At 31.2% G+C, this 24921-nt stretch overlaps 1 protein-coding gene across 1 annotated transcript in view; it reads left to right on the forward strand.

The window, feature by feature from the left end:
• Window positions 1–24921, forward strand: part of LOC142334470 (uncharacterized) — a 712180-nt gene that overhangs the window by 415949 nt on the left and 271310 nt on the right. The window contains exons 68-70 of the mRNA XM_075382526.1: window positions 2635–2805; window positions 14273–14461; window positions 19927–20097. Of these exons, the coding sequence (XP_075238641.1) occupies window positions 2635–2805; window positions 14273–14461; window positions 19927–20097 (531 nt within the window). The remainder of the gene's footprint in view (window positions 1–2634; window positions 2806–14272; window positions 14462–19926; window positions 20098–24921) is intronic.

The following is a 24921-nucleotide window of genomic DNA, read 5'->3' on the forward strand; positions in this document are numbered from 1 at the left end:
AAAAATTATGAACATATAATCTACATTATATGTTATTATATGAACATTAACAATTATTTTGTGGTTTAATACATATAAACTAGAGACTACAAAATATTTGAATTATGCTGTTAGTCATATTATAAAAAACAGTCATCCTTTATTCATACCAGAATGGTTTAAATAAAGATAATAATAATAAATGAAAACCCAATTACTAAAATAAGCAATGTATTTTCAACTCAATTCAACAGCAATAAAATAATGTTTTTTAACCATTCTGATAGTCCACGAAAGCTTCCTTTTAAGTGAAAAAGAAAATTATTAAAAGTGAAATGTGCAGTTCTTATTTGTTTTTTTACTTCCTTGTATGAAGTAAAGAAAGTATTGTGATGGTGAAAAATTTCGGTTTTCAGATTTCAGAAATATCCATTAAGACCATTCCTGAATCCATTTTGACTAGTTTTGTTGTGACGTCTGTACGTATGTAAATATCTCACATAACCCAAAAACAATTACCCATAGTATATTGAAATTTTGGATTTAGGATTGTTGTAACATCTAGCTGTGCACTTCCCCTTTTGATTGCAATCGACTGAACCAAAAGTGTCCAAAAAAGCCCAAAATCCAAAAACGTTTGGATAACTGCAGTAACAAGCCCCAACTGATAGCATTTCAAGGATATATCATAACTGGTACCTATTTTTAATGGTTACAGAGTTATAGCCAAATAAAATTTTAATAGATGAAATATTTGGTTCTTTCAAGGGAAGGCATGTCGGTTCAAATCAGACTTCTAACTTTTTTTTAATTATTTTTTTTAGAATTAAATATATTGATTCATTAATAATTATTAACCTGTGATTCTAAAAAAAAACTTTTACAATAAATAATAATTCAGGAATAACAATAAAAAAAGAAATATATAAAAAAATAGAAGTTATTAGTGAAATAAAATTTTATGAACTTTTAAAAATGTGTATATGTAATTTAATAGGCATTATTATATAAATATATGTTACATTACATTACTAATACATGTATATGTAATAGAGTTGGTGAAAAATCTGATTATTTAATATTAATTGAAAATTATAATTTAGACTCATATTATTTTTGGATTTTCTAGTTTAATTTTATTTAATTGTACTGGAATTTCTGTTTAATTTTATCTACAGTAAAATTAACTACAGAATGACCGAAAAATAGATCCTCACAAGAATAACATATTCACTGAAGCATACATGCCCGATCTTTAACAAAATGCAATAAATTCTTATCTTTTATTTCATTGCTCATTTGATATTGTCGGACAATGTTCTCTCTTTTTATTCTTTTCTTGGTCTTCTTCTCTTGTTGAGTAAAGTTATATTGCAGTACTCTTGCAGTACTATTGATGCACTTCATCGTCCTATTTAATTCATCATTAACATATACACAAAATGCTGTTAAAAGTTAATTATTTACAGTTAATGTATACCAATAAATAAAGTTCATGTTTGATTTATTAATAATTTTTTTTAACCTCTGATTGTAATAAACTTTTTACAATAAATTAGAATTCAATAAGTTATAAATGAAATAAAATTTTATGTACTTTTCATTTTTTTATAAATAGAATTCTTCTTCTTATCCTGGCACAACAGCCTGATCTGGGTTTTGGCCTCCTCTACAACTCGTTTCCAATCTTTCCTATTTCTTGCTGCCTCTCTTTATCTTTTCACCTCCATCGCTGTTACATCCTGGACCTAGAGCATTCTTGGCCTGCCTCTTCTCCTAGTCCTGCCTATTCCTTCATGCATTATCCTTTGTTACAATCTCTGTTCTGTCATTATTTCCACGTGACCCAGCCAATCAATTCTTTCTGACTTTATTACCCTTACTATATTTTGTCTTTGCAATGTTCCCTCTACTTCCTCATTCCTTCTCATTCTCCATGTTCCTTCTTCAAAAACATACCCATATATTCTCCTTATTTTCTGTTTGAATACCTTCAAAGCCTTAATGTCTCCCATATTTAAGGTCCATGCTTCACATCCACAGGTGATGATTGGTCAAATTAACGTTTTATACATTTTCATTATATTACTTTGCGTGATAATTTTCGATCTTATTAGAATTGGTAAAGTATGCACTGTTGCTAAACATACTTGCAGAAGCAAAACTTGTAGAGAACTTAATTCTGAACAAAATGGTGTCACATAATTTGAATGTTATTACTTGTTTTAAAGGTTTTATGTGTTTATTACCCATTTAACTAAGTTATCTTACATCAAACATAAAAACAGGGTTTTTTCCCCCAATTTATTGGTTTTCACCCCAGATATCTAAAAAAATTACTGCATATGCACGGATCTCACTTTTTTTTTAATATAATTTTTCAGGTCAAGAACTATAATAGATCACTAATTCTGCTCCTTAATTAACGTCTTAAAAATTTCAGTATGATCTCATTTCAACTGGGTAGCTCAAATTCGAGCAAAATCTTTCACTAGCTGTAACATGCAAACGAAGCATTTTAGGACATATGTTTATATGAACATTTTCTGTTATTTTCACGAGTAGAATAGGTTATGAAAGTCCCAGGAGAACTTTGTGATACACTCTGTATATATATATATATATAATTTTTTTTTTATTGTTTCTGAATTTTAGGTAGCTCAGAGCAAAATGAAATTGGAAGATTTAATGCATAAAGCTCATAAAGCACTAATAGATGCTATAGAATGGTGTTCTAGTTTTAGTGCAGTAGATGATTTTTTCTGTATCACTACGCTCGAAAAATTGGCAATACTTGATCATGTGAATGAATTAAGTATAAAAAAGGTAAAGTTTTACAATAACATTTATAAGTCATTAGTTATAGTTCAATTCTGTTCTCTCTTGAATTCATTAATCCATTTTGATAATGATGGAGCTTGCATTCTTGTAAGATTTGAATTTATTAAATTGATTTTTAATATACGAGAGTCATTCAACCAGAAATTAAAAAATCTTGGGTTGTAATAAATTTAGAAGCAGTAAACATTTAAAAAATTTACTAGGTGTTTATTTTCTTTATTTGTCAACCATTTAAATTTAAACACAACACACTACATTAATAGTTGTCTATTCTATAATTTTAGGAATTCATCTTTATTTTTTGTCAGCTACCCAATAATGACTTTTTTTTATCTTATCATACTTCTAAAATACTGTTGTATAAAAGTTCATTTACGTTTAGAAACAAATGAAAATCAAGTGTAAAAACAAATGAAAATCAAATGGGACAGAACTGAGTGGTGTGGTAGGTTTTTGAATATTTTACAGCTCCATTTTTTAAGCACTCTCTGCATAGTTGTAGGGGAGCATTTTTGTGAATAATTTGTTTTATACTGCGTAGGGAAGCTGGCGAAATTCTTTACATTAAGACTTGAAAATTTATTATTGTCTCACTTAACATGAAATCATCAATTTGAGAGACCTTTTCCCTATACCAGAAAATGCTATTATCACTTTATATATGCTCAGAGTTGGCTTAACTTTCTTGTTAAAGGAATACCTGGATGAATTATGACACTCACTTGATTGGTATTTATTACCAGCAGCTTTACGACAGAACCATGTTCATCATGAGTTGCAGTATGATTAAGAAATTTATCTCCTGTTCATTTTGTTATTCCAAAGATTTTAAGTATGTTGTATTCAATTCTCATGTCTAGTTTAGATATTAGTGTGCTTTAGATATTAGAATAACCCATTTGAAATAAATTTTTTTGTGTCTGAAGTATTCACTGAAATGTTTGTGAGGAGACAGTCTGAAATCTGAGAAATCTACAATATGCAACTAACACAGGCTCAGTTAATACTGGAATAGCAAACTATCCTTAGTGGCAATTTCATTTTCAGTTTTCTGCTTTTGTTCTTCTTGTCTTGGATAGGATTCTTCAGGTCATGAGATAGAATCATTTGGAATAACCATCATGAACTCTCAGCCAGCCTTCTGTCATTCATTACAATGGAACATTTTCTCAAAGTTGGTTAATTCATAACCTCAGCTTGTATTTTTCTCATCTTCCAGTAAATTTAGATAGTACAAATTTTCTTAAATTTAAAAACCAGATCACTGTTCAGAATTCATATTTGCAGCTTTTTTAATTTTTTCATGTATTAAAATAAAGTAGTGTTATGAGAATTGAATGCTCAATATTCAGCTACTGCTGCTGGTATATATATATATATATATATACACACAAATATGAACCACATGAAAATCTTTAAAGTTTACTCCAAAATGTACCCAAGATGGAAGTTGCCATTTTGAATTTGAAGTAGGGATTCCTTCTACCAACATGCAAAAGGCCATCATTAAACTCCTTTATACGCTGACCATCTGCCCTTATTAGTGTATTATATTAGAACTTAAGTAATTATTTCACTTTAATTGATATGTATACACATTAAGTAACAAAAAAGTACCTGTCACCTTTATATATATAAATAAATAATACATATTATAAGAATTATTAAATCCCCACATGTTTGGGAAACCCATAGGCACTCAGCTGCAGGCCTGCCCGTCCTGGCACCCTCTGGCATCTTCTTCTTGTGCGGGACTCCTCAGCTGCATGTAGATTTCCTATAACTTTTATAGCAAAGTCCTCAATAGCTTTCCAGTCTTCCTCATCCTTCATTAGGATCTGGTGAGTTTCATCCAATCTAAACATGCACCAGCGGCCCAGTTTGTCTAGCATTTCCCTTCATTCTTCCTCGAAGCGCTGGCAGCAAAAACAGATGTGCTCTGGATTCTCTGCCACCTCACACTCAGGACACAAATCCAAAGAGTCCAGTCCAAACCTATTAGGGTAAGATCTGAAGCCACCATGACCCTCCAGGAATTGAGTAAGGCTATATTCCAGCAAGCCATGTGACCTTCCACACCAACATCTCAAATGTCCTATTATTTGGTAAGTCCATTGGCCCTTAAATAGGGTTACGTCGTGTATGACGCAAACGGCCACCAGATGGAAGAATGGGCTAAAGAATACGAACTGAATCCGGTCTTTGCTGCTAAATTACCCATACTTTAACAGTGGATTCTAGAATCACAGTTACAACACCGACATATTCGTTTCAAAACGCATTTTTCAACTATGCCACAAGCGGGTAGCAGACCCTATTCCTCATACTCAGCACCATCCAATAGTCTGCAAAGTCATAGCGGCCATCAACCCAATCTTAAATAAAAATTCACCACTGAGATTCAATTTCAAAAACGTCGATTGGAAAAGGTTTAAACAAGCGACCAACGAAAAAGCCGCCAAAATACTTCCTACGCGAAAGAATTATGACCTGTTTAACGCAGCACTCAAGAGGATTTCCGAAGAACGCATATTATGAGGAGCAGGGAAAAGGTATGCGTATATCGCTGGAATGAAGTCACACCTGCAGGCGCAATACTAGGAAATAATCGATAAATTTAACGACAATCCCTTCGACGAAGATACTACAGAATTGGGCAATTATCTCTCACTCGAGGTAGCTGAATCGAGGCAGAAGGGTTGGCAGGAAGTGGTGGAAAACCAACTTCTGTAAAGAGTGTTGCAGGGCGTGGCTGCTATTGAAGAAAAAACACTGTGAAAAAGTCAACAAGGCGACTTCACACAAGTAACAACCAGCCAGTTTGTCCACTAATTACTCTTGAATGGAAAGACGAAAAGCCGAGGGAAGCTGAAGAAATTACCAGATGTCATGTTTCTGAAGACTAAAACTTCGCCACTCCAATCACTAACTACGAGATAACTGCAGATTCCGAACAGCCAAAAACAGGAAAGACTGTGGCATACATAACATGTACGTAGAGCAGATCAAAAATTTGGCCCCAAAGACAATAACTTGGATGCATGCAAGGTACAACGCCTGTATTGAAACATTGAAGATAACCAGACTGTGGCGAAAAGCTTATGTCATAGCTTTGCAAAAGCCAGGCAAAGATCCAAACGACCCAAAAAAAACTACCTTCCAATCTTCTTGCTGTGTCATCTTTACAAGATCTTCAAACAAATAATAATAATAATTGTAAGTGCATGAGTGATAGGATCGATGCATGTTTATATTGGTTTTAGACCAGGAAAGTCCTGCACGAGTGAAATCTTGAACTTGACGCAGCACTTTGAAGACAGATCTGAAAAGCACTAAGTTACCGGAGCCGTATTTGTAGACCTCAAGAAACGTGTCATGTACACTGCATATAAAGTGTACGAGCTGACAAAGGATAACAAATTTACAAAATAGTAACCGTGTTTCTGAGAGATTGGTGATTCTATGTAACTCTAGATGGCAAGAATAACAATTAGAGACTGTAAAAGAACGGATTACCGCAGGGCAGTTTACTGTCATCATCAACTCTTTTTATCATCTACACCAACTATAAACCAATATAATAACACACTCGTCACTTCCTTATCCAGATGATCTCGCTCTAACTGCCCAACACGAAACCTTTGAAGAAGTGGAAAACACTAAACCGAACAATAGAGGAACTCGAACCTACTACTAAGCTAACCATCTGAAGCCAAATCCATCAAAATCAGAGACATATTCATTCCATCCCGAAACCGCAACGCAAAATGACAGCTAAGAATCAGCACAAACTGGGGCAACACAGAACTAAAACCCTCAAACACCATAAGTATTTGGGGTAATCCCCACAGATCATTCATTTATAAGTGGCAGTGTGAAGCGACCAAAATGTCCTGAGAATGTCTGGACGCCCTATGTTAGTCTGCAGGAAAGTATGCATGCCTTGTCTGGAACTGCTCAGAGCATGCTAATAAAGTGAATGTGCCTCTGAATGAAGTGTGCCGACTGGCAGCAGGATCCCTACGTCCGACGCCTATAGAAATACTACAAACTAAGCAGAATCGCCCCACCAGCAGTTCAACCCGAGGTATCATCTAAGAAGGAGAAAGCAAACGCGACGCATGACGCGTTGCACCTACTCTTTGGTTACAAAGAGCTAGCAGAATATCGACTAAAATCCAGGCACAGCTTCATGAGATCAGTTGAAGAATTACGCAGACCAGCGGAAACCGAACGACACAAAATTTATCTTAAACATCGGAGATAGGCTGGATTCGCTTCCTTGTAACCATCTCAACTGCAGGCAATGGAAAACACTGAATATATTTAGAAGCGGCTTTGGCCACTCAAAGCACATCCTTCGGAAATGGCGACCAATGGATAGCGACCTGTGTGAATGCGGCAAGATACGGAATGACAAGTATCTACTCGACTGCGAACTTTCCGGCAAATGTGATATTGGCATACTGTGTAGTACCATACACGAAGAGGTGATCAAATTCCTTGAATATTGGAGTAAGAAAGGAGCTTGTTGACCGGATACGAGAAAAAGACTATACATGTACAAGGCATGTTTTTAAGTAAGGGCCGTTTTATTAATATATATATATATATACTATTTTTCTACATATTCGCCATTCACTGCAAACATTTTGAAATCGGCTTCATTATTCCGTTTCTGAGGAATTCTTCCGCCTGTGAATTTAATTAATTCCTCATCATCAATTTGTTTTCAGTTCCTCATCATCATCAAACTTCTGCAATGCAAGTCATTATTTTAAATGAAGAAAAAAGTAATAATCACTCGCTGCAAGAATCAGGACTGTAAGGCGGATTTTCGAAGATTTCCCAACGAAATTGTCACAATTGTTCAGTGGTTTTGTTTACCGTGGGAGGTCGTACGTTGTCTTAAAGAAACAAAATCCCGTTGGTTAGCTTCCCGCGACCTTTGTTTTGAGTTGAACGTCTAAGTTTTGTAAGCGTTTCACAGTACGTACTGGCATTAACAGTTTTTCCACGTTCAAGAAATTAAATCAGCAATATCCCTTCGGCATTCCAAAAACTCATTTTGAGACATTTTATGCTTCGGGAATGATGAATGCCACCATTGCATTAATTTCTTCTTTGTCTCAACAATTGAATAAGATATCCGTGTTTCATCACTGATCACAACGTGTTTCCATAAATCAACACCTTCATTTTCGTAGCGTCTCAAAAATGTTTGAGCTGCAGCAAGACGTTTTCTTTGTGTGTTTCTGCCGTTTTGGTACCAGTTTTGGTACCCATCTGGAACACGACTTTCTGTAACCCAGTTTTTCAGTTAAAATGACGTAAATTACTGACCGTGAAAAAAGGAAATTCAATCGATAATTGAGAAACGATAAGCCTTCTGTTTTCACGGATTTTTGTTATTAGCGTTTTCAGTCAATTCATCTGTGATGACAGTCGGGCGACAACAAAGGACACTATTGGTCCGTAAATATTGACAGTCTCTCCATGAATATCAGCAGCAGATTTGTTTTTTGCCTATAGATAACGAATTACTGATCGCACTTAATTTTTAGTATTATTTATTGTAGCACGCATTTTAGCCATCATGTTAACTAACGCGAATAACACTAACTTATTGTTGCAAACAATGATCGTTGATATAAATAAAGATGCTACACTAGCGCTATAAATTTCCACCCCACTTAATGGCGGAAAATTGAAAACGGCCCTTACTTAAAAAAAACATTCTCGTATATATATTTATTTTTTTCTGGATTCTTCTATGAATATCATTAGTATTACAATTTCGGATTGCCTGCCTTTTGACTTGTAATTGATATCCTTCCTGGAGCATATAGGGCATGTATCAAAATGCAGATTTTTTATTTTTTAATTACGTATCTAAAATCTTTTTACTCTTTATTTATTTTTTTTAAAGTTAAGGAATTAACATGTTTTCAACTCAATCATGAAATAAAATAATAACACCGTCTGAACAGGAATGATTAATTTTAAGTGTACATTTCGTTTATTTCTTGTATCTGCAATTAATATTATTATCGTTATTTCTAAATTATTATATTCATAAATAAACAAAAAAAAAAATTAATTGCATATTTAATAATTTTTTCTTCCTCTTTTGATTAGATCTTCTTAGATCTAGTTGCATTTACTTTCTTCATCTTCTTTCCGTTGTTTCCAGTACATTATCATTCTTTACAAGAGTGCTTGTTTTTGCTCTTCAGTAAATTTTCTGAAGCTATTCTTGAGTTTTTCCTTTACATCTATTTTGAAATCCTCAATTGTTTTTCAAGACTATATATTCTATCTGTTGTTATCTTTTCCAGTTTTTATCTACTCTTTCTAGATCTTATTTCAGTTCCCAGTGCGAACCTATTTTTTTTTATCTTTGAAAATGTTAAATAATTGTTTTTAAGTTTATTGTCATTCATTCTATAAAAAAGGTCAAAAAATCTCATTTTTCGTTTTGCATTTTCGTTACTAAAACTTTTATTTCTTGGTGAATTTCTTTGTTAGATTTTAGCTTATTACCTTCTACTACTCTTTTGAGTTCAAAGACATTCCTTAATTTTCTTTCTTCTTTTAAAAGATGTCTTACATTAAACTTTCCTAAATAATCGCTTGCATATAAGATTTCCGGACAAATTATTGTTTTGTAGTGTCATAGTTTAGTTTTGTAGCTTAAGATTTCTTATTGTAAACATCTGCTGTCAGTGTATAAATTGTTTCCATTTTATAAACTACTTTTACTCGAGTACATTTGGTGTTATTATCTCCCCAAGATACTTAAGTTTGCTTACTTTGTGTATTTTTGTCCATTTTCAAAAACTTTCTTCCACCATTGGTTATTAATAGTATAAATTCATTGGTTATGAATTCTGTTTTTTCATAGGACATTTTTAAACCTATTTTTTTTTCTGCCAATAGATGTACTTTTAATTTTACTAAGTGCTTCTTACAATTCTTTGCATAATTTAATTTTAGATCTTATGTTTATTAGTAATTTTCACGACTGTCCAAAAAGGAATGTAATGTATTTAAGGTGTGTGTATGTATGTTCCTCTCACTGAACTCAGTGCCTGAGTTCAGTGCCTTAGACATCTCAAATCTCCTCACATAAATCCCATCGCCATCATTAATAATAGGAGACTTCAATGCCCACCATATTTCTTGTGGCTCACCTTTCTGCACCTCTCAAGGAAATATGATAAACAGAGTGAGAAGACTTGGACCTTTGTCTGCTGAATGATGGATTGCACACATTCATGTCCTTATCATCTGGTACATTGTCCAACATCTACCTCTTCGTATGCTTACTGAGTTTTTACTCTCTCATCTTATTTGGTCTGTGATGACTTTTACGGCAGTAATCGCAGACCAATTGTTATTGCTTTTGGAGTCAACCGCGAGGTGGAAGAAAGGCCTCAGAGATGGATTGTTGAAAAGGCGGATTGGAATGGTTATCATAAAGCCTTCCCATCACAGTATGATGATGACGCAGACATCCTTGGTCAACTTTCCTCTTTTACATCCACGATACTTGAGAATGCTAACAGATATATCCCACAAACATCGGGTAAACCTAGACGTCTTTCCGTTCCATGGTGGAATGATAATTACCAAAATGCTATTAGCAGCCGATGACAGGCACTACGAAAATTTAACTTTTTTTTGTTTTTTCTTTTTCCTGTTTAGCCTCCGGTAACTTCCGTTTAGATAATACTTTAGAGGATGATATGTATGAGTGTAAATGAAGTGAGTCTTCTACATTCTCAGTTCGACCAATCCTGAGATGTGTGGTTAATTGAAACCCAACCACCAAAGAACACCGATATCCACGATCTAACATTCAAATCCATGTAAAAATAACTGGCTTTACTAGGACTTGAACGCTGGAACTCTCGGCTTCCAAATCAGCTGATTTGGGAAGACGCGTTCACCACTAGACCATCCTGGTGGGTTTACACAAATTTAACTGTAGGCCTACAATTTAACTTCTAAATTAATATTGTAGGGCTAGAGCAGTATGTTGTCGAGTATTCTTGGACACTAAGAGAAAGTCTTTGATGAAATATGTGAACACTAAGTCTTTGATGAAATATGTGAACACTATCTCATGCATTACTCCCACATCTACTGTGTTGATAAAGATCCGTACAATCTGCGAATCACCAAAACAATCCATTCTCGGAGTCATTCATAAAGGAGAACTCCTTACATCCCCTATTACAGTGGCAAGTATTTTGGCAGATTATTTCTGTTTGGTGTCCCTCACCTCATATTTTAGTACCACAAATATTTCTATATTAGTGGTATCTTTATACCACAAATACAGAAATCAATTTCAGAGGTACAAATTTCAGACGGAAGTACTATCGTTAAACATTAGTGATTCAGTCAGGGAATTAAACAATCCATTTTCATTCAACGAGTTGTTACATGCACTTAAAACCTCAAATGACACCTCTGCTGGACCTGACAACATTTGTCTCAGTATTGCCTCACACCTTCCCAATTCGGCACTACAACACCTATTGTCTATTTATAATAGACTATTCTCCTCACAAGTTTTCCCTTCGGTCTGGTCAGAAGCCAATATTTAAACCAGTACTTACTGTGGTACCAATACTTAAACCCAGTAAAGACAAAGCAAACCCCTCAAGCTACCGCCCTATGTCTTTAACAAACATTTTATGTAAAATGATGGAAAGAACAGTGAACCACAGGCACACATGATTTAGAGAGGCATGGCCTTCTATGTCTAGAATATTGCAGTTTCTGACAACGACGTTCTTCCATTGACTATTTAGTGTCACTGGAAGCAGCTATCGAAAACACTTTCCTATTCCGCCAGTGCCTCATCACTATCTTCTTTGATATTAAGAAGGCTTACAACATGGCCTGGCAACGTGGTACTCTTAACACCCTTAAAGTGTGGGGAGTCAAGGGCTGTATGCTTGCATTTATCAGGAATTTCCTAAATGACCAAACTTTCCATGTTCATGTTGGAGATTCCTTACCGGGTAGCATCACTTTAGAAACTGGAGTCCCTCAAGGAAGTATATTAAGTGTCACCTTATTTGCTATAGCCATCAACAGTATTACTGATTGTGTGCACCCATCTGTTTCATGTTTGTTATTTGTTGATGATATAGCCGTATATATTATGTTCCACTCAACAGCCACAGCAGAGAGACTACTACAGAACACTATATCTCGCCTTGAAGCTTGGTCCAAGGTTACCGGTTTCACATTTTCACCTGAGAAAACAAAATTTGTAGTCTTTTCTCGCTTGCGGGACCCTTTTATACCACAAATCTTTCTGAATGAAGAGTAAATTGCTATCTCTCGTGATATTAAGTTGTTAGGTTTGTTTTTTACAACCGTCTTACATGGGTCAATCACATCAAACAATTAAAAACAAAATGTTCCAAACTGCTAGGTATTCTGTGAGTTCTTAGCAACACCAGTTGGGGAGCCGACAGGTCATGTATATTGCGATTTTATTATTCATTAGTTCATTCCTGCTTAGATTATGGTTATATCACCTACTCTGCAGCACATAATACCACACTGAAGATATTAGATGCTGTATATCATGCTTTTCGCTGCCTTCCAACAGGTGCTTTTAGATCAAGCCCTATCACTAGCACACTTGTTGACTGCAGTGAACCATCTCTTTGGGAAAGACGTGACCAACTTCTAGCATCTTACTTTGCCATCTCAAAGGGAAACCGAATCACGTGGCTTTTACCGTAGTTCTTGCAAATCCTAGTTTATAAAGATATGAAAATCATCCACATGATACTGTACCTATGGGTGTATGTACCCAGCAGTTACTACAGCTTTTAAACATTGACATAGCTTTTATTTTTCCAATGTATCACAGTTCATATCCTCCGTGGAGAATCAACATGAATTTTATTTTTGATCTTACCACATACAATAAACAATCAACTCTATCGTCTTTCAAAAAATTTTTTGCCATATTCTCTCCAAAATAAACGCAGACGAATAGTTTACACAGATGGATTGAAACAGAATGATACCATTGGAAGCACATTTATTCTTAATAGCAGAATCTACATGTTTGGTCTGCCTAATTATTATAGGTATATTTACTACTGAACTGTGTGCTATTAATAAGGCATTGAATATCATTAACGCAAAATACCACCATATCCTTACTTGTAACAACTCGTGTAGTGCACTCCAAGCTTTAGAAAATTTTTACTCTAGACATTGGTTGGTCACTGAAATCTATAATGCAGTCACTGAGTTGAATCATCACAACATACAAGTGAGTTTCTGTTGGATTCCTAGTCATGTGGGAATTTCAGGTAATGAAAATGCAAATTCCGCTGCTAAAGAGGCATGTAATCAACCTCCCTTCACCAATCTTGTTGTTTTGTTATATAAAACAGTCTCTTCAAGCAAAGTGGCAAGGTGACTGAACGGCCACTGTTGATAACAAACTTCGGCATATTAAAGATTTTGTGTTGTCATCTGTGGATTGCATATGTTATGTGGTGTTGCATCATAAATTTAAACTGCCCAGAAATATTCGTTAATTTTTGGGCACTGATAATGAATTTTTAGACCAGATGTTTCTGTTTTTGAATCGTGTTGGTCTTATTCTAAAATTTTATATTGTAGCGTATAGTATTTGTTTTGGAAAAGTTTTTAATGTGTCTATTTTTTCTTTAATTTTTATGTTGGTTTTTAATTCTGTTTCCTGAGAAGGGGCCCTTTACACCCCTATCAGGTATTGTGAAATTCTATGTTTATGTCAATTTTATATTGTTTTTTGTATTTGATTTTTATGTTTCTTTTAAATAAGTTTTATCATATTTTAAGATTCAGACTGTGATATTAGTTATATATTTTTAGTGATATTAGTTTTAGGTTTTATTTCATTTTAATATTTTAGTTTTATGTTAGGTATAGTTTTTAGTTTAGTTATAAATTTTATGTTAGTTCTTTCTGTTATCCGAGAAGAGGCTCTTTACACCCCCTCATATTTTGTTAAGTTTTAATTTTTAGTTGAATTTTATATATTTATTTTTATATTACGCTTATGTTAATTCTGTTGAAGGAGCTTGTCCTTCAAAAAAAATAAATATAAAAGCTTTTTATTTTTCATTTTGCGAATTATTTCTAAAGTTTTCTCTTGTATTTGACGTGTTATTTCATTCCAGTCATTAGCTTTTAAGTTTTTCAGATTCATTAATAATTTTCTTCCCTAAATAATTTTAACTTCTGAATGTTGTATTTAATTAGTGGTTTTACAGCTTTTTTTTAGCATTAGGGAAAAAAAGAAAATTGTATTATTTATTTTTTTCTTTAAAGTTAATAAAACTTTCTTTTTTAATTTTAAATATTACTTTTAAGTTTAATTATAATATTAATAAATAATACTTTTAATTTTATTTTTTTTAAGATGATTAATAAACGATTAACTTGGAATGAAGTTAAGAATGATCCAGCTCCAGATCATAGATTGGCAAAAGGGTGGTGCACCAGCCTTAAAGCAGTTGACCCAAATAGCAATGTTGTAGATCTAGAGTGTACCCCAAATTTACGAAAACTTTCACTAGAAGAACAAATCAACATAAACATCATGGAATATGTAAGTAATTTCAATTATTTACCTTAATATGCTCTTTTTTGTCTTTAATAGAGAAAACTGAGTTTTCTGATGCTTATCTTTAGTAACTTTCTGCCTTTCTGTAATCTTCACCCTCTTTTATAGTTACATTTAAGATTTTTTTATTTTGTTTATTAACTACATTCACTCTGTTTTCCTCTATCCCTAATTGCATCTTCTTTTATAAACTATCTTAAAATAATAATTTTCTTTTCTACGTCTTTTTTTAATGTATTCTTTTATGTTTTCTTTTTTCTCTTAATTTTTACCAAATATATCCTGTCCTAGAATATCATATTCATCCTTTATGATGTTCTTCTTTTATCAATATTTACTCCATTAGCAAAGGTAAAACATTCTAAAAAATTTACAAAAGATAAAATTGCAAAAGTTAGGGGAATCTTTTACTTTTTAATCAATAATCATCTTCAAATGTAAAGGAAGTGATTAAAAATAAATGTAACTATGAAAACAAAACTTTAAATTAGTTAGAATAAAATTATTAATAAATAAAACATAAAAACAGTGGTAATGAACTACATAAAAAAAGGTTATTTGTACTTTTTTTAATATAAATAAAAATATCTGTTTCCTACATTCTTTTTTAGTTTAGTGAAAAAATAATTACACTTAATTCTTTTAGCCATTATACACAGTGTATCACGAAATTCTCCCAGGACTTTCATTATTCTACTCTCCTAAATAATAGAAAAAGTTCATACAAATATATAACCTAAAATGCTTCGTTGCGAGTTGCAGCTAGTGAAATATTTCACTCAGATTTCAGCTACCCTAGTGAAGTGAGGTTATACTTAGAATTTTAGGACATTAATTTTAAGGCACATAATTAGTGATGTTATGAATTTTGACCTAAAAAATTGAATAAAATATGCCCCAGATTCGTAAAACTTTAAAAAAAGCATGTAGAGAATTTAATTCTGAACAAAATGATGTAAGATAAGTTGAATAAAACAAAGAAAAGTTAAAAATAATTGAAATTTATTTAGAAACAGTACACTAGACCAGAGTGCAATATACATACACCTTTATAATAAATGTTCAAAAATTGACCTCATTTTCCACACATTTGTTGGTACACTTCTGTACCGCTTTTGTTGCTCTTTTTAGTTCTTCAGGTTTCTTAAGCTGCTCTACTGCATCCATAATGCAGACAGTTAATTCCTAACAAAAATGTATTTTTGTTTTGTATACAATATTTTGCATCCATTCTCAGATGTAAAAATCTAAAGGTATTAGATCAGGCGATTTTGGTGAGCAGGAATGTGGACCTCCACGACCAATTATTTCTCAGGGAAATTATGATTTAAATGAGTGGAAACGACACAAGAAAAGTGGGGAGGCATGCCGTCGTGCTGGAAGTATAATTTGTATCTCGGTGCCAGAGAAACATCTTCAAGCAGCTGTGGCAACTCTTCTTAAAGAATGTGCAAGTAGACCTTAGCATTTAAGCAGCCAGGTAATATGAATGGTCCAAACAGCTTTGGACCATTGTGGCTGCATTATAAATTAACACTAAATCGATATTGAAAATTGCCTTCCACTGTTTTATGAGGCTTTACTTCGGCCCACGTATGCTCATTGCGTAAGTTGCTGATTCCATATTGAGTGAAATTTCCCTCATTGGTAAACAAAACATACTTGTAGAGTTGTCGATTTGTATTTCACCAGTCATAGAACCCCAAGCAAAGAGAACTGTCTCCTGGGTGTAGATGTTGAACTAGCTGTTTATGATAGGATAAAATTTGTTTTAAGTGTCCTCCAAACCATCGAATGCAAAACTCCAATCCGCTTAGAAAGACGTCGTATACTGATCTCTGGACTGTGCTGAACTGCATTGATAATAATTTCATTAATAACAACGTCATGTTGGACAGATTGTTTGTAGCTGGTATGAATATTAGGTAGAGAACCTTTTTCCTGAAGATCACAAAACGTTGCACTAATTGTTTTGGGATGTGGAATACTGTGATTCAGAAAATGTATTTCATATTCTAATACAGCAGCTGTAGCATAACCATTACACATCCAAAATGAATATCATATTAGCATATTCCTCTGGTGTAAATTAGTATGGCATTATTTCAATGCCAAACCGATCACGTTCAAACTAATATTCAAGAAAACCCTTGCTAACAACATCACAGTAAACAGTACCCAATATGCTTTATGTACCTTACAGAATGATTTAAACATTAACACATTATTGAGCATTGTTGATAGTTATTTTATTGCCAACTTTGAAATAATAATTTTTCAGATAATTTATTGTGTTTTTGTCATTAATAAAAATATTAATTAAATAATTTTTTCAATTTATTTTTATTTAATAATTGTTGTATAAATTTTGTTTATACATATTTTTCACATCACAAAAAAAGAATTTGTCTTTTCTTTACAGTAAGTAAATCCTTTTCTTACAAATGTATTAATGTATTGTTTCTACTTAAAATTTGGAATTTTCTAATCTTTCTTTGTTTTATTCAAATTATCTTACACCATTTTGTTCAGAATTAAATTGTCTACAAGTTTTGTTTAAAACTTTTATGTGTTCATTACCAATTTAACAAAGTCATTGTATATCAAACATAAAAAACAGTTTTTTACCTCAATTTATTGGTTTCTACCCCAGATTTTTCAGAAACTATAGCAGATAGGGTTTTGGAATCTTTTTTATTCAATATTTCACATCAAAATCCATAGGAAATCATTCATTATGTTCCTTAATGAACATCCTAAAAATCTTAGTACGACCTCATTTCACCAGGGTAGCTGAAATCCAAGTGAAATCTTTCACTTACTGTAACTCACAAATGAAGCATTTTATAACATATGTTTATGTGAACTTCTTCCATTATTTTCACGAGTAAAATAGGTTATGTAAGTTCTGGGAGAACTTTGTGATTCACTCTGTATATAGATTGAATCAGCCAGAAGGTCAGATTATGCACATCATATTTTCAACACAGGACGTGAATATAATGTAATTGGTAAAACAATTAAAATAGTAAAAGCTTATAATAAAGGCTAATATGAATGCATGGAAAAATTTATAAAACTGTTGACATTCAAACAGTCATGACTGTATTCTCATTTTAATTTTTGACTTATATTTTTAATCTCCTGATGATGATTTGAAAAACAAAAAGACCTTGAGAATATACAACATTTTTGCTGGTAAGGTAGTTAAAAAAACTTTTTAAAAATAAAAAATCCTTTTAATAAAAATATTTTAAAATATAAAATAAATAATATATAAAATATAAATATTTTTATTTTTTATTAAGGAAAAATAATTTGAGACTGATAATATCTACAGTGGCAATAAAAAAAAAAAGTTAGATATATAAAGTAGAAACTACCTTTTTTATGAGATATGAATTTACAAAGCACCCTTTGTTTATCACCATTTGACTTCTTAATTCTTTTTAATGTTTTTAATTCTTCATTTTTTTCTAATCCTTCCATACCTATGATAATTGACAATTACTTAAAAATTGAGATATGGACTTAGTTCTAGATATTTATTTTTAGTAAATGACTCTTGATTATTTTTTCTAATTGGTTTTTATTATATTTCGCGTAGCCGATTCTTCTGAATATTTAGTCTCTGAACCAGTCTTTGTTTAATATCATTTGCTTAGTTTTAATTTTCCATTTGTTCTTTTTCATGAAAAAAATTCTACGCTAGATATACCAAATTTTGTAAATGAATAAAACTGTATAACTTTTGAATTTAGAGTTAAATATGGATTATTCCTGAACAACTGATTAAACATTATTAAAACAAAAACACAAAATGAAACCAGTTATTAATAAAAAGTCTAGTAAGACTTTCCCAAATAAACATTCTTATTATTATTTTCTCTCAATTATTAATTCATTTCTAACAAAGTTATTATTTCTAATTTCAATTTAACTCAGATTATTACATATTAAACTATGTACAATATATTTGAATATTATTGTTTAATTTCACATATTATGTTAATCATAATTTATAGTCTTATTTGACATTTGTTTTCAGTATCTGTTGCAATTAAAAGTTACACATTTTTCTAATTTTAATTTAAATTTTTTGTTTTTTTTTAAATCGGCAAATGGTGCAAATGAGTTGTTAAGGTTTTAATAAATATCTTTTGTGGTCTTACATATGCTATTAATATAATTTATTTATCTTGTGTTTTGGCAGTTTAATGGCATATTTTTTTCCAGTTATTAAACATTTTTTGCGCTATTTTAGGGTCTTACACTTGATTTACAAAATTATTATATTTATATTTTATGCATTTTAGTAAAATACCTTACATTAGTGTATTTGAACAACTTGATAGCTTACACTGTTACTGCATAATGACTAAAAATAATGCATAATGGGTGCCAAAATTTTAATTTTGGCACCCATTTTGAAGTGAACCTGGTGACTGATTGCGGCCATTCATGTATTTTTGTAATCCTCTAATGATGCTAATCCAAATCTAAAGTAAAAGTGTTCACACACATGCCTATTGAATTCAATAAATTCTGTTCATTCATTAGAAATGTAAAATGCTGAAACGTCTTAAACAAAAAAGACAGTTATAATTAGTATTGGTTAAAAATAGTTTAAAATTAATTTTTATTTTTACTCTTTATAACAGTAACTTATAAATTATCTATTATTAATAAGTTTTAACAGATTCATTCTAGTGACATCAAAAACCATGATATTTTAATCTTTTTATGTATTTCAGATATAATTCAGTATGCACTGAGTTAAATTAACCAGATAGATAAGAATTAGAAAATATTGAATTATAAAATTTAAGTGTAAACAACACACTCCATCCCAGCAATATTTTAATGCATTATTATGTATTGATATCAACTTACTTTCTGTGTGGTGGTCCAAGGTGTTAAGTTTTTAACTTTACCAAAAACATATTGAAGAGAATTGAGACTTTGAAATGCGGGCTTGTTGACAGTTACTTAAGGAGAGATAAAATTATTTAATTGGAGAGATACGATTTGTAATGAGACTAATCAATAGACTGGAACGTAGCACAGGTGTAATTAAGAAGAAAAAGCTGGACTATTTTTCACATAAAGTGAGACATCTCATATTACAAGGAAAAACCATGGAATCCGAGCCCAGATCGATGGAGAATTTTATGATTGTTGAATTAAGGGAGTTGTTTTCCAAGTCACCAGGTTTTTATTTCAGTTATCTGTTAAGTTGTAATTGACCAGATGGTTATGAGTTTATAATGGACATAATACATAAATAAGAAAGATTTAATAAAAGTATGGTTAAAGTTTTAATAAATTTGCATTTAAAATTCATCTATGCTCTAGTTGTTAACTGGTTATGATATGATAAAGAAGTTTTTCTCTTTTATAAAATGACTTTCTAATCAATACTTCATGTTTATATTTTTTTTTTTCAACAGTTGTTAAAAAAATATCAAGACTGGAAAGATATTGTGAATAGTGCCAAGGAAACTTTCACTAAGGCTAGTAACTGGTGTGAGAATTTAGGTGCATTAGATGACCAGCTTTGTATCAATGCTCTACAACATTTATTACTTACTGATCAAATTGATGATGAAGTATTAAAAAGGGTATTATAAAAATTTTCTTTTTGCACTTAGTTACCTTAGTTAAATGTCATAGCAGCCAGAAGTTCTGTGTTTATAAAAGCAGATTAAAAACTTTGACATAATTTTATGTAAATTACGTTAAAACGAAAAATACCTTCAAACTTCTTTTGTGAATTAATCATAAAAGAAAAGAATAATAAAATTATTAAACTGATTAAGCAGATAGTTTTGTGAATTATCACATTAGTTTTAATGTTATTAATTTGTTTTTCCTGGTTACATATGCACATGTTAACATTGCTGACCAAACTATCTAAATGGGCTAATGACCAAAGCTGTTGATTCCTGCTCCTTCATAGAAAAAAAATAGTATCTAAAGTCTAAATGTTGGAGTTTTCAAGTAATGAAACTTTTACCAACATTTTCCATAGGGAAAGAACCTCTGTTTTCTGGAAAACCAATATTATTTTGCATTTATTTAAAAATGGGAAATTTCTTAAAACTTTAGAATAATAATAATGAACAGTTTTTATATTATTCCAAGACCACATCAGTTTAAATTTTTAAGGCTACGTCAGTTTTTTAAGGTTTTTTCCCCTCTCATTAGATGAGTGGTTAATAAGGTTATCTGATAAAGTTTTTGCGTGAGGTCCTGCCATGCATAAAGTGATGTAATGAGAATCTCATCTATTCTAGTAACCTAACACCCCTGCCATTTCTGTGCTATAAACATTTGTCAGCAGTCTCTTGATTCTTTTCTTTATGCTAATTTGTTCCTGGCCAAGCATTAGTTGCCTCTTCAACCATCCCTGGCCTAAAGCCTCTGTTATTATCAGGAGTGTCCTAATTTCTAGTATGTTTCTTTTTCTTCTACAATTTAGCTTTATTATCCTTCCTCATTGGCCCAATTTTTTTTTTTTTAGTATTTTTAAAGTTACTACTTTTATACATATTCTTACATCTCTTCTATTTTATTTACTTCTCTATTTTTTGTTCCCTTTCCACTGCTTCATAACCATTAACCAATCTCCATTCCATTTCCTTTAACAACAGGTTTTTAGTACCTTGTTCATAAACTCGTTAATTACCTTCACTTTTTGTCTCTCTTCTTTCTTCATTACATAATCTACATTTGTTTAATTTATCTGATCTTCCACATTGAAAAAAGTGGAAGTTCCTTTCTCAATGTTGTCCCCACTATCTTTGCCATTCTCTAAGTGCTACCATCTTAACTTCTCTCACTCTTTCTCTCTCTTGCCATATTCACCATTCCTTCTTTCTATAATCTATAATATTCCTTTTATTCAAAAGCTTCTAAGCTGATCAGTTTATTGCCAGCCACTACTTGTATCACATCTATCCACATCTCCAGACTATTTTACAATTTTTAGTCATCATGATCAGCAATAGTCTCTAAGTAATGTCTTCATATGAACAGTAAACTGCATTTGTTTTGTCCTGCCAACCTTTATGAATGTCCCAGTCAACTAGCTGATTAATCTTGTATTTTTAATTTTTCACTTTGTCCATTTAATCTTTCCCATTCTCTTTTGTATCTATGTTTCAAATGCAATTAGGCTTTTTTGTTTTTTTTATATAGTCAATATTTTACATCTTTACAAGATTATACCTCAAACATAACATTTTATAAGATGTTTCTTTAAATCTAACTTCATCTTACTTCATAATATTTTCACTTTCTGATGAATGGTTTTTATCCATTAGTATTCTGGTTTTTATTCAGCGATAATATTCTTATTGGTTGTTTAGCCATATAAATTTAATAAAAAAATTAAAAAACAAATCTATTATTTTAAATGCAAGTCATTTTATTTCTTAATAAAATAATAATTATAATAAATAAAGTTAATTAATAAAAAGTATATTACTTTTTACCATAAAGATAGTGTGTATAATGAAAATAAAACCTTGTGTTAGAGAAGGTCAAGACTGCATTACTACCACCATACCTGAAAATATTTACACCCATCTAATAGAACAATAATAATCATTATACTTTTATTTAGGCACATTTAATTTATTACCGTTTTCATGTTTTATTAGTTACAATTCATGTTATATTATTATTACCAACATATCTTTTCAGAGCCAATCGTACTATCTATATCGAAAATGTGGATGGTAAGGTGGAAGTTGTAGAACTGATGCCCATGTTTTTTTAATAGTCCATCAAAATGGTATTGTAGTTTTGAATTTCTATATGATTTAATTATGTCATACAATTGTGGTTTTGACATTGTTTTATTAAACAGAATATTGTTTGTTTCTAACCAATTAATCATGCCATTTTTCCTATCATCATTTGAATTGGAGGCTTCTCTAGAAGTAAATTGTGGTATAGCGCATTATCAATAACAACCACTGACCAGGGGTGGGCAGAAGACTAGGAATTAATTTTTCAGATGCCCACTTCATTTAATTGTTGTTGTTAGTGCTGTCATGATAGTCACCCTTTTTGAACTCATTTTCCAAGTTAACATCATATTTGGAATGAATCCCATTTCTCCTCCAGCGTGGATTATGTTTAACTGACCACTGTAATAAGATTCATCCAAATAAACAATCAAAGAATTTTTTTTCCTCAATTGGTCATTTTTCTAAAATATTCTAATATCTTCCACTGGATGTCTTTTTTTCGATCAAAAGTTTCCTATTATCAGTTTTACACCACTTAAACCCTAACTCTTTCATGTTAGCTGTTAGTCTAGTTCTAAGACCTGTAAACTGAATACTCTTTTGAAGTTCTTTAGGTAATTTATTTAATGTAGTCACTTCATTATATTTTGCATAAAACTTGTTAACTGTACTTCTTCTTACAACTCCTTGATTAATATTGTCTAACGCACTAAAGGGTTTTAAATCTTGTTTATACTTTTTTTGATGTGCTGATAAGCATGACAACAATTTATATTTAAGAAGACTTTGAAGAAGACGCTTTTCTTTTCAGAATTTTTGAACTTGTGATCTTGAAATCCCACAAGCCGCAGCGGTTCTTTCTTCACATTTTTGAATGCGCATTAAATGTTTGTTATCTTCTAATTTTCCTAACTTTAAGCTTCTTTCTTCATAAAATCATATAAATTACTAACTATTCTAACTATTTCATGAACTTGACTGAGGAGCTTTTTATTCTCTTCATAAACAATGTGTACAATAAATATTATCTTAAATTTGTTCAGGGCTTCCAACCATTTTCCACCCAAAATTCGCCCCCATCCACTTTTCTAATGCTCACTATCCACCCACTCACTATCACTCATCCAAATCAGAAAAAATATTATAAAACAGTCTACTTCAATAAGTAATAACGTTAAGTCCTTAGGTTGTAAAATATCATAAAATGCCTCTTGTAATATAATATAAATATAATATAATATAAATACAATATAATATATTAATATATATTATAATAGTATAATAGAATCTTTAATATAGAATAAGTACTATTGAGAGTTCTTTAATATAGAATAATTACTATTGAGAGTTCTTTAATATAGGATAATTACTTTTCAGAGACCCCTGACTGCTTTTAAATATTTTCGTTGAAGGATAAAATTTTTTATCGACGTAAGACCTGGTTAGAACTTATCATTAGACAATCTTAAATGACTCTATTTCTACAACATGAGAAATATATTTAAACAAATTAAAACTACCTGAAAGTTGAATGGTCATCCATTATTTTATTTAAATACTGCGTAATGATGTTTAATCTTTATTTGAATTTGTTGTCATATTTTTAGCTCAATTTATTTATTTTTTTTTTTTTTGGCAGTCAGGTTTTTTAATTGCTACAATTTTTTTTATTATTTTAATTTTAAATATTTGTTAACATTAATTTTTATAAACGCTAAATTGAAATACAGAAATTTGTGTTTTCTTTTCTTCTAGTAACTTCAGTGAGAGGCTAATTAATTGCATTACTTAAGTGTATATTTCTAACTATACATTAACTTTACAAAATGATTTTCCAATGCATGATAGGTTATAATTATTTATCTTCTTTTAATTTTGTTATTTTTTTTTCATTTTTGAGTTTCCAAGAATGCTATTGCTACATAAACTTTAATTTTTTTTTTAATATTAGTTTAAAATATTAATGAAGTACCACTTCCAAGCAGCCTACATGAAAGGCACATAGTAGTTACATTACTCCAGTGAGCATTAGACTAATTATTAATTTTTTTCAATTAAATACTATGTAGAGGATCATATACTATCTGTGTATGTACTAAGTGCTCTATTAAAGAACTAAATTAAATGAAATACATTCTTTCAATAATGTAATAACATATTTTTATATTTATTTTACTGGTTTCTGTTATCTGGTGACTTGTCAATCTAAGGTGATAGACATAATGAAGTAGTTGTAGCTGTCCTCAGAATGAGGCTCATTCTTTCGACTTGTGTATTTTTAATTATTTGCGGAAGACAACCTGATAGTTTATTCTGTTACTGCCATCTTACTTACAGACATTTGCTTCTCATTTTTAAACATTATGTTTGTGTAAGACATCAGATTAACTTCTCCTTCTTTCATGTACTGCTTATTGATGACACTGGCATAATGGATAGTTTTGTCATTAAATTTTTGTATTTTTGCATGTTTTTATATAACTTTGTCTATGCTATTTTGTTTATTTACATCCTTTATTTAAATGTTAAGCTGGAAATCTACTATGTATTCATTTTTTTTTCAGGCTGATGAATTAATATTTTTAATTCATTTATATATTTAACCCCCACTGTGGTTTCTTATATCCTACTTCTATTATATATTTCTATATATATATATATGATTTGTTTTAGTTACTTTGTAACCCA

This window comes from Lycorma delicatula, chromosome 1, assembly GCF_047948215.1.
Source record: "Lycorma delicatula isolate Av1 chromosome 1, ASM4794821v1, whole genome shotgun sequence".
Classification (NCBI taxonomy): Eukaryota; Metazoa; Arthropoda; class Insecta; order Hemiptera; family Fulgoridae; genus Lycorma; species Lycorma delicatula.